At 42.0% G+C, this 12,640-nt stretch overlaps 1 protein-coding gene across 1 annotated transcript in view; it reads left to right on the top strand.

Annotated features, from left to right (window-relative positions):
• LOC116381681 (alpha-tectorin) overlaps nucleotides 1-12,611 on the top strand; it is a 15,442-nt gene extending 2,831 nt beyond the window's left edge. The window contains exons 4-26 of the mRNA XM_031844004.1: nucleotides 419-442; nucleotides 1,206-1,321; nucleotides 1,671-1,949; nucleotides 2,048-2,143; nucleotides 2,269-2,434; nucleotides 2,915-3,315; nucleotides 3,409-3,985; nucleotides 4,070-4,650; nucleotides 4,915-5,467; nucleotides 5,556-6,154; nucleotides 6,319-6,476; nucleotides 6,622-7,022; nucleotides 7,176-7,372; nucleotides 8,234-8,629; nucleotides 8,749-9,032; nucleotides 9,158-9,435; nucleotides 9,593-9,712; nucleotides 10,367-10,551; nucleotides 10,645-10,805; nucleotides 11,303-11,554; nucleotides 11,735-11,894; nucleotides 11,989-12,091; nucleotides 12,191-12,611. Coding sequence (XP_031699864.1) covers nucleotides 419-442; nucleotides 1,206-1,321; nucleotides 1,671-1,949; nucleotides 2,048-2,143; nucleotides 2,269-2,434; nucleotides 2,915-3,315; nucleotides 3,409-3,985; nucleotides 4,070-4,650; nucleotides 4,915-5,467; nucleotides 5,556-6,154; nucleotides 6,319-6,476; nucleotides 6,622-7,022; nucleotides 7,176-7,372; nucleotides 8,234-8,629; nucleotides 8,749-9,032; nucleotides 9,158-9,435; nucleotides 9,593-9,712; nucleotides 10,367-10,551; nucleotides 10,645-10,805; nucleotides 11,303-11,554; nucleotides 11,735-11,894; nucleotides 11,989-12,091; nucleotides 12,191-12,282 — 6,179 coding nt within the window. The 3' untranslated portion in view covers nucleotides 12,283-12,611. The remainder of the gene's footprint in view (nucleotides 1-418; nucleotides 443-1,205; nucleotides 1,322-1,670; nucleotides 1,950-2,047; nucleotides 2,144-2,268; nucleotides 2,435-2,914; nucleotides 3,316-3,408; nucleotides 3,986-4,069; nucleotides 4,651-4,914; nucleotides 5,468-5,555; nucleotides 6,155-6,318; nucleotides 6,477-6,621; nucleotides 7,023-7,175; nucleotides 7,373-8,233; nucleotides 8,630-8,748; nucleotides 9,033-9,157; nucleotides 9,436-9,592; nucleotides 9,713-10,366; nucleotides 10,552-10,644; nucleotides 10,806-11,302; nucleotides 11,555-11,734; nucleotides 11,895-11,988; nucleotides 12,092-12,190) is intronic.
• Nucleotides 12,612-12,640: the final 29 nt, after the last annotated feature.

Raw genomic sequence — 12,640 nt, 5'->3', positions numbered from 1 at the left:
TGTTGCCTCAACTACAACCCAAGAGGGTAAATTCACATGTCACAATACATTAGCAGAAGAAGCAGTCTAAAGGGGCAGGAAAGGGATAAAGATCATTCAGAACAATGAATACAGAAAAATGGAAAATAAAAATGACTAAATGACAAAATTTGATACAAAATCAATACATATTTGAATAATACACAATTTACATCCTCTGCCAGTGTGGAGTTTGCAGAGGTACCGCACCCAAGGCATTGCTTTGCTTTGCTTTAACTTAGAAGTTAACAAGTTACAAATACCAGACTGATGTATCAATTAATTAAATACATTTTTATTTTTGTTGTATTTATCTAAAATCACTAACTGACTTTTGTTTTTGATGTTAGCAGAGCAGACTGATTTTAATCCAATTATATCTATGTGCTTGTTTTCATAGGTACGGTGACTCCTCAGACGACAGGTGAATTGGAGTTTGGATAATCTCTTAGTAATTTGTTCATGCCATTAACATGTCAGTCATACAGTCGCTCTAGTTATTACTTCCACATTATACCCATTTCCCCTGGATTGCAGCTAATACTGCTGGTTATGATTGTTATATATATGTATCTATATATTTAGACATACATATATATAAAATACACAATTTACATCCTATGCCAGTGTGGAGGTTGCAGAGGTACCACACCCAAGGCATTTCTTTGCTTTGTTTTAATTTACAAGTTAACAAGTTATGAATACCAGGTTGAAAGGTGGAGTTTCACCGCCACCCTCTGGTTGCACTTGGTATGTGGTACAAAGATTACTTTGCTGCACCTGCAACTATGCCCAACGGTGATCATTTTATTGTGTAGAAAACAAGATCTCAGGTGGTGTTACATTGCTTTTTAAATTAGAACTTTTTGACAGAAGTAATTTTGACTGTCCCAGAAAGCAAAGCCAGTGAGCCTTTGAGAGAATGCTGTCTTTTCTAATGTTTTCAATGACATCTGTGCTGTTCCTGCGATAACATGCCATAATGGCTGCTGGGAAAAAGGTTTATTTTGGTTGATCAGAATATTAGATTAAACGAGTCCACAAAAACACAAATAACACAAAAAGCATATTTTGTATCAAACATTGGCATGATAGGTTAGGTGTGGTGATCTAGAAATGTACAAAAAAACACTATGGATGGACATTCCATCTCTTCTTAAAAATGTGATGTCTTTTGTTCTTTCGAGGAACCCTCTACGCAATTAACGGAACAAGAAGCAATGCCATAGATGATGGAAGTTCTCCTAACATTCCCCTGCAACGACGATTTCTGTATTTCGGACGGTCGCATAATCAGATTTATGTATGTAAATATAATATTAGCAAATACAAAATCCATATCTTTTATGTTTTGTGGAGGAATCCACTTTTCATCCACTGGTTAACAAATCACTTCCAACACAGTTCTTGCAACAAATAAATTAATGAAGTTAATTCATAAATTGGTGATGTAAAAACAAAATGCACTATGTTATTAAACTAATACTTTATATTTGACTTCAACTGAAACAGGTATTAAAGAAGTACTGCAGTTAGGTTGTTGTCAATATATTGTTATAATAAGGTTATAAAGTATGAGCAATACGTATGTTGATGGGTGTAGTAAATGTTACAAATTCTTCGTTAGTAAGAACTGGTTAACTTGTTTCCAGGTGAACCACAACGGACATCTGACCTTTAACTCGCCTTGGAGAAGTTACACCCCTCAAAGGTTTCCACTGCGTGAATCCAGGGACGTCATTGCTCCACTCTGGACAGATTTAGACAACAGAGAGAATGGTCAGGTCTACTACAACCAATACACCAGTGGCAGCATCCTCCACCAAGCTACGCAAGACATTAATCGCTACTTCCCAGGATTGAGTTTCAATGCCAACTGGGTCTTTGTTGCAACATGGTATGAGGTGGCCTACTATCCCACCACTGGAACAGTAAGTTATCTTGCTCTAAATGAGGAAACACATAGGACGTGTATTTGACCTATTACAACATATATTTACTATAATAACCACAAGTAATTTTTTTTCAGAAAACAACAGTTCAAGCAGTCTTGATCTCTGGTGGCCAGTACTCATTTGTGCTGATGAATTATGGGATAATAGCCTCAACAACTCGAAATATACAGGTTAGAGGCATTAAAATGATGTGTGACTTACAATGTAAAACTGGCCATGACTTACTTAAACCTGAATGCAGATGCACAAAAACAAAAAATAAAACTACTTGTATTTATGTGACATGTATTTCCAGGCTGGATATGACACGGTGAGCTCCACTCACCATTTCACCATCCCTGGATCATTCTCTGACAATGCATCAGGCAGTAACTCAAATTTCCGACTGAGCAGCAATGTCAATGTGCCCGGTCGCTGGGCTTTCCGGACGGACCATGGATCAAGAGGCTGTACTCACAATGGTAAGATCAGAACCAGAGGGTGGGCACCATAGGTAGTTCTTTACAGTAATGTGGATATGTGATCACCACTCAATGGAGATATGTATTAAGTGTTTGTTGAACTAAATAAACAATGTCTTTTTTGCTGCAGACTGCTGAGTATAATGTGCATACTGCAATTACATTAGAATATGGTGACATATAATTGAATTGCATGGCATTGCAAGTTAAGTTTTTTCATTTCATGCCAAAGTAGTTCTCAAAAGGCAAGCGCTGACCATGACAATGTATTGTCTCAAGTTGAAGGCGGCTGGCGACTTTTCTTGCACGACATCCTCTTCTTTATCCCCTAATGTTTGTCACCGTTCAATTGTTTATTATAAAAACAGGCAAAATTGTTCACAAAAAATTAAAGTCAAATGTCTAATGTTTTAAAAGTAATAGTGTCGACACCTTTCAGTCTATTCCTTGAAGTGAACTTTTCCTTTCATTCTTCTGAAGGTGAATTCGTGCAGCTTGGTGACTCATTCTGGAGTGACAGTACCTGTGCACAGAAGTGCACCTGCACGTCAGCAGGCCTGAAGTGTCACAGCCAACGCTGCTCCTTTTCCCAAATCTGCCAACCTACTGCCTTTCAGTTCACCTGCCAGACGGTGCGGAGAGGCACCTGCACCATTAGTGGTGATCCCCATTACTATACCTTCGATAACAAAGTGTTTCACTTCCAAGGCACCTGCACTTATGTTCTCTCTGAGCAATGTGGTCGTGGGTTGCCCTACTATCGAGTAGAGGGCAAGAACGAGCATCGGGGCAGCACTCGTGTTTCTTGGACACAACTGGTCAAAGTGTTTGTCTATAATGAAACCTTTGAGCTTGTCAAGGGACGTCGTGGTGCAGTTAAGGTTGGTATTAAGAAATAAGTCTCCACTTACTGTGATATTTTAATTTTGTTCATATTTTTACAACTATGTCTTTGCTTGTTGGTGTGTTTACAGGTTAATGGCATCTTTGCAGACACTCCATTCTCTCTCAACAATGGCACGGTCGAGGTTTACGAGTCAGGTTTTTCTGTGATCGTCAGTACTGACTTTGGCTTGGAGGTGTCTTATAACACAAATTATTATGTTAGGATCAGGGTGCCCTACACTTACCAGAATGCAACATGTGGCCTGTGTGGAAACTTCAACAATGATCGCAGGGATGACTTTCGAACCCGCCAAGGAGAAGTTGTAAGCTCTGATCTGGATTTCGCCAACAGCTGGCAAGCATCGGAAGACAATGAGCCTGGTTGTGAGGCACAGTGTGGAGGTCTGAGCTGTGCTGCCTGTACTGAGGCTCAGACAGCTTTATACAGCAATACTGCTCATTGTGGTATCCTCCAGAGCACTTCTGGACCTTTTGCTGCTTGCCATCAACAACTTCCCCCACAGACCATTTTGCAAAGCTGTGTGTATGATCTGTGTGTAGGAGAAGGATATCAACCCATTCTGTGCCAAGCCCTAAATGTGTATGCAAGTCGGTGTCAACAGAATGGTGTACAGCTGCCAAGCTGGAGGAGGCAAGGCTTCTGTGGTATGTCTGTCAGTCAAAAACATTATTTCATATAATCCTTGGGCTGTCATGATGTCAAGATACATCTTGTTTTCTTTTGTCTAGAAATCCAATGCCCAGCAAACAGCCACTTTGAGCCGCAAGGCACAGCATGTCCAGCTACCTGTGTCAGCCCCAATTCTACCTTCGACTGCCCTCTTCCTGTCCAGGAGAGCTGCATCTGCAATTCAGGCTACATACTTAGTGCTGGGGTCTGCATCCCTCATGCTGAGTGTGGCTGCAGCTTTGAGGGTTACTACTACCGCTCTGGAGAAACTGTAATACTGGACAATGACTGTGGAAGACGTTGTAGCTGCAGTTATGGCTCCATGACTTGCCACTCCCATGGTTGTGGTCCACTTGAATCATGCCGTGTGGAGGAGGGAGAAAGAGGATGCAGACCTAACAGCTATGGAACATGCTGGATAAAAGGCCCAGTGTCATATCAAACATTTGATGGATTGACATACCTGTATCCTGGGGCATGTCGATTGACCCTTGCCAAAGTAATGGGATTGTCTAGTTACCCACATTTTGTGGTGACAGCAGAAAAACTGCCCAGAGGCCAGCAGGGTTTTTCCAGGTTGCTAAAGTTTGAGGCAGAGGGAACACACGTGTCTATTGAGATGGCGAGCAGCAGAGTAAAGGTAAGTGATTGGAACTTTTTTGAAAAGACAGATTTCAATGTGATACATCTAACATTTTAAAAGTTAGGTATCTGAACTCTAATGAAGACAAATTTGACAAAAGGATTGCTGACGTGAAAAAGTTTAGTAATATGAATATTATTACAACTGTTTTAGGTTCTTTAATGATTTAATCGTTTCTTCTGAATATTTAACAGCACATACTTTTGTTTAAATCTTGTGAACTACAAAGTAATTTGAACTACTATTCAAATGGCCCTTTAGGTTGACGGTCAGCGGATAAGACTACCATTCAGCTCGGCATCCAACCGAATCCAAATCTACCACAGCAGCATTCACAGTATCATCATTCGCACTTCCTTTGGTGTAACTGTGCAGACAGTTTGGCCTCACTTTGTGCGTGTCACTGCACCTGGTATCTACAACGGTTCATTAGGTGGACTCTGTGGTAATTACAATGGCCAGCCACGTGACGACTTCCGCACACCCAACGGCATTCTGGTCACCAGCCCTCAGGACTTTGGGGACAGTTGGCGGGACGGCTCCCTCGCTGCACAATGTGTGGAAAGTGTAAATCATGACTCTACAACAAATAACAATTCCCGTGAGTACTGTGGCATTCTTGGCTCACCACATGGGCCGTTTGCCCAATGCTTGGCCATGGAGGACTCCCAGCAGCATGTGAATGCATGTGTGGGGATCCTTAGAGCCTCTAGAGATCCAGCATCAGCACTATGTGAGGTCCTACGAGATTATTCACTAATGTGTCAACAGCAGGGCGTTGCCCTTGGACGCTGGAGGAATGCAACTCACTGTGGTAAGCACTTTGCCCCCTTTTGGTGTAGGTTGTTTTGATATAATGTAAATGACTTTGCTTAATTAATTGATTTTTTCTTCTTCTCCAGAGCAAAACTGCCCCCAAAACAGCCATCATGAAGTCTGTGGAAGCTCTTGTCCTTCCACCTGCCCCAGCCTTTCTTTCCCTTTCGTCTGTGACACTGTGTGCCAGGATGGGTGCCAGTGTGATGATGGCTTTATCCTTAATGGCAACCAGTGCGTGCGACCTACAGCCTGCGGATGCCATCACCAAGGACGCTATCGGCGAGGAGGAGAGCGATTCTGGGATGGTGAGGAATGTCAGAGCTTGTGTTCCTGTAATGGCACTACTGGGGTAGTCCACTGTATCCCCAACGCCTGTGGTCCCCAGGAGTCCTGCCGTGTGGTGGAGGGTGAGTTTGGCTGCCATCCCAACCCTCATGGCACCTGCTCTGCCTCTGGTGACCCCCACTACCTCACCTTTGATCGCAAGGCCTATGACTTCCAGGGAACCTGCCGCTATGTTTTGGCGACCCTTTGTAATGCCACTCATGGGCTTCACCAATTTTCTGTGGAAGCTAAGAATGAGCCGTGGAGAGGGCAGCCAGTTTCAATCACAGCAGAAGTTTTTGTGAATGTGGGAGGCTATCGAGTGCACATGTCGAGGGAGAGCCGTGGTGTGGTACAGGTGAGTTACACAAATTCTGAATAGTTAGAGATATTCTTTCTCCTTAACTTTCTTCTGTTTTGAGTCTATACTGGGTTTGCAACTATTTTTAAAAGCACCAGATAGTTGCAACAAAAATACAAATCTATGATTGTTAATCCAATTTTGTTTGTACATTGTGAAAGGTGAACGGAGTAACTAAGAACTTACCTGTCGTCCTGAATGGAAGTCTTGTCTCAATCTATGCAAGTGGATTTCGCACATATGTCAGTGCTGAGTTTGGCCTGAGGGTCATGTACGATGGATATAGTACAGTGTCTGTCTCTGTACCTCCAAGTTACAGGTAACTGCCATTTACTGCAGCCCATGTTTGAATGCTTCAGTTTACATTCTGAAAAATATTTTATTACAAATGTTTAAATCATGTAGCTTCAATGTATAAACATATTTTTGACTCTGGGTGTATTTAATTATTGTCATCATTACAGACAAAAAACATGTGGACTTTGTGGAAACTTCAATGGAAATCCAAATGATGACTTCCACACACTATCTGGAATGATGGTTACGACTCCACAGGAGTTTGGGACAGCCTGGAAAGTGGCAAGCAACTACACCTGCAGTGATGGGTGTGGATCCTCCTGCCCACAATGCAACAATGAGCAACCTGCTAGAGCCCAATGTCAGGTGATTCAGGCATCTGACGGCCCCTTAAGCTTCTGCCATGAGGAGGTGAACCCAGCACCATATTTCAGTGACTGCGTGTTTGATGTTTGCGTGTCGGGAAGTCAAGGCCAAGATCTTCTGTGCAGAGCCATTCAGACATACGTCAGTGCCTGTCAGTCTGCTAATGTTCCAATCTACCCTTGGAGACAGAACACCACCTGCAGTAAGTCAACGAGTCAATGTGTTGTTTATCCACTATTTAAACAGCCTAGGAAACAAAGAAGTCTCGACCGACTGCATCTACGTGTAGGCTATGTTAATTGACTGAATACTTTTCAACCATCTGACATGCATCTTTAATTCCTCTCTCATAAAGGACTCGAATGTCCCGCCAACAGCCATTATGAGCTGTGTGGTACTGACTGTGGTCACATCTGTGCCAGCAGCGTTGATGCCATCTGTGAGCAGGTTTGCTCTGAGGGATGTTTCTGTCATGAAGGTTTTCTCAGGAGTGGGACAAGATGTGTCCCCGTGGAAAGCTGTGGCTGTCAATATGACGGGTTCTACTATAATGTAAGTCATATAGCTCTAAATGGATAACAAACCAGATTTGTATCACTGTGCCCGAATAATTCATCTGACAGTCTCTGTGATTTCAGTCTTTGCACAAAATCATTTCACTTTGGTCAAGCAACTCTCTTATATCACAGATATCAGAATCCTTTTGTCTTCTTTTTTAATCAGCCAGCATCAGTGTGCTCAATAAAAAGCGATCCTCATTTCATTTCCCTAAAATTATCAAGTACAAGATATTTAGAAATACTGTTGACAGAGAACCAAATATTTGCTACTTTATTGTACTACATATTTTGTGTGTCACAACTGTCATTTTGTACCTTGACCAACTGTAGTTGTAGTAGTTTTAGTTTATTTTATTTTTGCATTTTATTAGTATTAGACCTGTTATACACAGCCCACAAGTTGTATAAATATATGTACATGAACATATTGCATCATTTTACAAAGAGAATTAAAGACAACAGCATTTAAGAAAAAAGTCAGACAAGGAACGCAGACACATATCTCAGTTTTGGATTACTTTATCCTCTATTCTGCTGCGACTATTAAATTTCATGAAACAATGACGCAAAGCTGCAAGTTACAAGACTGAGTGACAACTTGGTATTCAAAAGTGACAAGTGATGTTCCAAGCAATGTAGCTATGTAACTATCGTTTTACAGTAAAAATATAGTAAATCACATGACAACAATTTAAAGGGCCTTTCTGACAGAACGTGACAAGTGTACTACGGCACTCTGAAGCCCATTATTCCCATGACAATTTCCTTATCCTATTCCCCATAGCAGTCTTTTTGTCTTATTATTGTACCACACATTGATTTTTATTGCATCTGTTTTTCTCACATGTTACAGGCTGGTGAATACTTCTGGACAGAGGGTTGCTCCCAGCGGTGTGAATGCCATGCTCCCAATGACCTGCGCTGTTCTGCTGCATCTTGCACTTCTACACAAGAGTGCACCATCAGAAATGGCCAGCTGGGCTGTTTTGACGAGATGTCTACTTGCACTGTTACGGGCGATCCACACTACATCACCTTTGATAGGGCACTGGCCCATTTCCAGGGCACATGCTCTTACATCATTGCTGAGAGTGTGAACCCTGGCATCAATGAAAAACACTTTCAGGTGGTAGCCACCAATAATCACCGTGGCAACAACCGTGTGTCGTTTGTGTCAGCAGTGGATGTATACCTCTCAAATCAACTAGAGAGTGTGCATGTCAGGATTGGACCCAACAAAAGAGTAAAGGTAAGCTCTTCATTACTTGCAAGATGAAAAACTTTCTGTATCTCTGTATTGTAAATATAATTACTAACAAGTGCCTCCTCCCTTCTTGTCCGTCTCTCTCTGATCTCTCTTCCTTCCAGGTAAATGGAAGTGAGGTGTCTCTTCCCACCACTGTGGGAACATTAGCTCAGGTAGTAAGACAGGGAAGCTACGTCGTGGTCGACGCGGTTGACTTGAAAGTTCATTTTGACGGCCGGAGCACTTTACTGGTCAGACTGGCCCAATACCATCAAAATAGAGTCACAGGCATGTGTGGAAACTTCAACAGGGATCGTTCAGATGACAAAGTCTTGCCCAATGGCACTTTGGCACAAAATGACAATCACTTTGGACACAGCTGGAAATCCTCCACAAGCCAACCAGGGTGAGATGTTATGAAAAGAGCTTGCAGGGTTAACAATCCTTCACTACATAAAGAAACAACAATACACATATGACGGAAAAATATGTCAAAACAAACAAAGTCAGCTCAAATCATCTCTTTTCTAGATGTGGATCCACTGATGGAGGGAGTGATGATGGATTGGATGACTGTCCCTATATGGAAGAATACTCTGAGCTCTGTAGTGTCATCACCAACAGTAGCGGTCCATTCAGTGCATGTCACCTGCACTCTGATCCACAGCCATTTTTCAGTTCCTGTGTCTATGACCTCTGCCTCTACACTCCAGCCAATGGCATGCTGTGTTCTGCAGTCTCCGCCTACGAGAGCACCTGCTCTGTCTTGGGGTTAAACATCCCTGAGTGGCGCTCTGCTTTGCTGTGTGGTAAGTTTGCACTGGGCTTATGGACAGCCAAAATAATGAATGAGAGATATAATCCTTAGTTTAACAGAACTTTGCCATTTGTCCTACTTGTGGAAAAAGGTAGTTTTTTACTTGTTTCGTCACTCTTTGTCTCATCCTTTCACTACAATCTCCATAGCTGAGTCAGACCCCTGCGAACAGCTGGACTGCACAGAGTATGAATGGTGTGGTGAGAAGCACGGTGTGTACGGCTGCTTCTGTGATGAGCACCACCATCGGCCCAACAATGAGAGCTACGGTGAGGGCAGCTCCATTTAAAACACTGCTTTGTTTTATAGATCCCAGATGTGATATGTGTAAGATTAGTAGTAGAAATTGCTTCATAGTACAATATTATTGTTTGTTAAATATACGCCAACGTAAGACCACAGAACAATAATATCCACTCGGGTGTTGGTTGATCATCGTTCTTTTGCCATAATATCCAATCCCAGAGCTTAGAATTCTGTTTGTGCACGACTGACGGCATGTGGAAGCTAAAGATTACGGTCTTGAAAATAAGTGCAATCTGCAATTTAAACCAATTCAATTTTAAATTCTGCGTCAATTTTAAATGAATTCAGCCAATCTGAATGGCGCCCCTGAACAAATCTCAGCCAAGGCTCATGGGTATTGCAGTAATGTGAACTGTGCACAATGTCAAAATGAGAGACGAAACATGATTTCATGGAAACAGCGTTAAAATGATTTAAATGGTCAATATAAACCTATAGGATTGTTACAATATCTGTGAGTCACAACTCTGTGGGTTTGTCACTATGAGCAACACCTTTCAAATTACATATATAGTAGTTATTTAATCCAGGAAAATATTGATTGGTGCAGCTTTAACTATGAGATTAGCTACAAACACTGCAGAATCTTTTTTTAAAGCTCTCTCTCATATACGTAGACTCGTCCATCAGTTGTTCCAGTAGTTCAGGCACCATGTCTGTGTCGCGCTGCCAGCTGTTTGAAGCTGGCTTCCACTCCAGCGCCCTCCACCTCCGAGATAACTCCTGCAATGGGACCCTCCAGGACGGACGACTGGTGTTCCGCTTTAACAGTGACGACCATCTGTGTGGGACAGCTCTCAGGGTACAGTCCATTTTAGACGTTAATGTGCTCCATCAGACATATTACAAGTACAAGCAACTTACAAGTTTACCATTTTGTCATTTCAATTTTAAGAGCAATGGAACCCATTTCGTGTATGAGAACACCATCCAGGGCGACATGGACCCTCATGGAGGGCTAATCGGCCGCCAGAGGAACATTCATTTGCGTTTCTGCTGTGAATACCTTCTGACCCAGGCCCTGTCTATGGATGTGGGCATCAACCCTGTAGAGAGGTAACAATAACAACAACATCTACTTTACATGTTTTATGCTAACTAAATACAATTACCACAATCCTTGTTATAGTGAACATATGTCCATAGTGATACGTCATGACGTATGTTTCAATATTTATGTTTTCAATAACAGTACCATATATTTAACAGTATCTGTCGCAGATACTATTTAACAGTATCTGCGACAGTGATGCTCGATGATGACAAAGACTGAAAATAGTTAGTTATAATTTAGCCCTTTGTTGTCATAAATGTTGTGTAATTTCTCCACTACCCACATTCTGCACCCAATGCAATCAATAAACTTGCCATTTCAACCAACAATACGAAGAAAAGTTAAAAGAAAAGAAAAGTGAAAAAAGAAACATTCAGATAAGTCTCTCCGCGTTCTGTGAATGTCAATGTGAATGCGTCAACAAGATGTTGTTACCAAGAACAATCCAGTGAATTGGTCCTTCTCAAGTGCAATCAACTTCTTTGTTGTTTTTTTGCAGCATTGTGAGAAAGAAGCTTCCATCAGGCCATGGACAGTATCTTACGAGAATGATCCCCTACCAGGACGCTGGCTTCCACTACCCCCTGGCCAGTGGCAGGAACATAGAAATGGAAGTTGACCAGAGGCTATATGTGGAGATTCGGACAGAAGGAATCAATGCAAGGCAGATCTCCACCATTATGGACTCTTGTTGGGCCACGCCAGTCAACGTCGCCAGCTACCCTGTCCGCTGGGATCTCATACATGAAGAGTAAACAAGCTATTGCAACTTCATGTAGTTTAGCATTCTGATCACTGGTTCTTGATTACCCAGAAACTGATTTACTCTAGAAGGGCCTCTTCACTCGCTCGACCCTTCCTCACTTTCACAACTTAACCCTGTTTATTTTATAGTCCAGCTGGTAACATTGTAACTTCTATCTCCCTCCAGGTGTCCTAACCCAGCAGATGGTACAGTAGAGCTGGTTGCGAACGGCATCTCCAATGTGGCCCGATTCTCCTTCAAGATGTTCACCTTTAACAACTTTTCATCCATCTACCTGCACTGCCAGGTCCACCTGTGTCTTAAGAGACACAACAACTGCGCTGCTGTAAGTGCTACTGTGTTTGTGTGCGTTCGTAATGAGTTTGGATAGATTATCAAAAGGTGCGTTAACAGAAGCCTCTAATGTTGTTTTCCTGCAGCACTGCTACCCAGGCCGCCACAACCGAGTTGCAAGGGACGTATCCCAGCATGCCATGACGGGCATCTCACTAGGACCACTTACCATGCCGCTCAATAGGAAAGGTAAAACCCTCTTATCTCCTCATGACTTTTGCTCTTTTGATAACACTAATCTTGATGCATACATTTTATGTACTCTAAACTTTAATTCTTCTCTTACAGCCAGAATGGTGAATGCGAGCAGTGCCTCAGGCCAGTTGGCCTCACTGGTGACCCTGCTAGTCAGTTTGCTGACAGCCAAAACTCTGGTGTAGGGCGTTCAAAGATGATCCATATTCTAAAATCACTCAACATACATTTGCTTTTAGATTGTGTTTCTATTAGAGAGGCCTTTTCCTTGTGTTGTGTTCTGTTTTTGTGGTCTGCTGAAAATTGAAGTAATTTTGCTTTATAACCGTAAATGTGCAGCATACTGAAGCTGAAATCACTTGCCTTTTGTTGTTTTCACTATATAAGATGTTTATCGAGTTTATCCTTAGGGTCTTTGTCTGGGTTCTAATCATTAGATTTCTATCATATAAGAAGTAACCAACCATGTATAATGAAGGTTGAAAATATAAATAAAGTTTCTCAATGCATGGAGTATGGATCTCATTTTCTATTGTGCTTAGT

This window comes from Anarrhichthys ocellatus, unplaced genomic scaffold (genome assembly GCF_004355925.1).
Source record: "Anarrhichthys ocellatus isolate YVR2014 unplaced genomic scaffold, GSC_Weel_1.0 scaffold4, whole genome shotgun sequence".
Classification (NCBI taxonomy): Eukaryota; Metazoa; Chordata; class Actinopteri; order Perciformes; family Anarhichadidae; genus Anarrhichthys; species Anarrhichthys ocellatus.
This window is presented reverse-complemented; position numbering and strand designations above follow the sequence as displayed.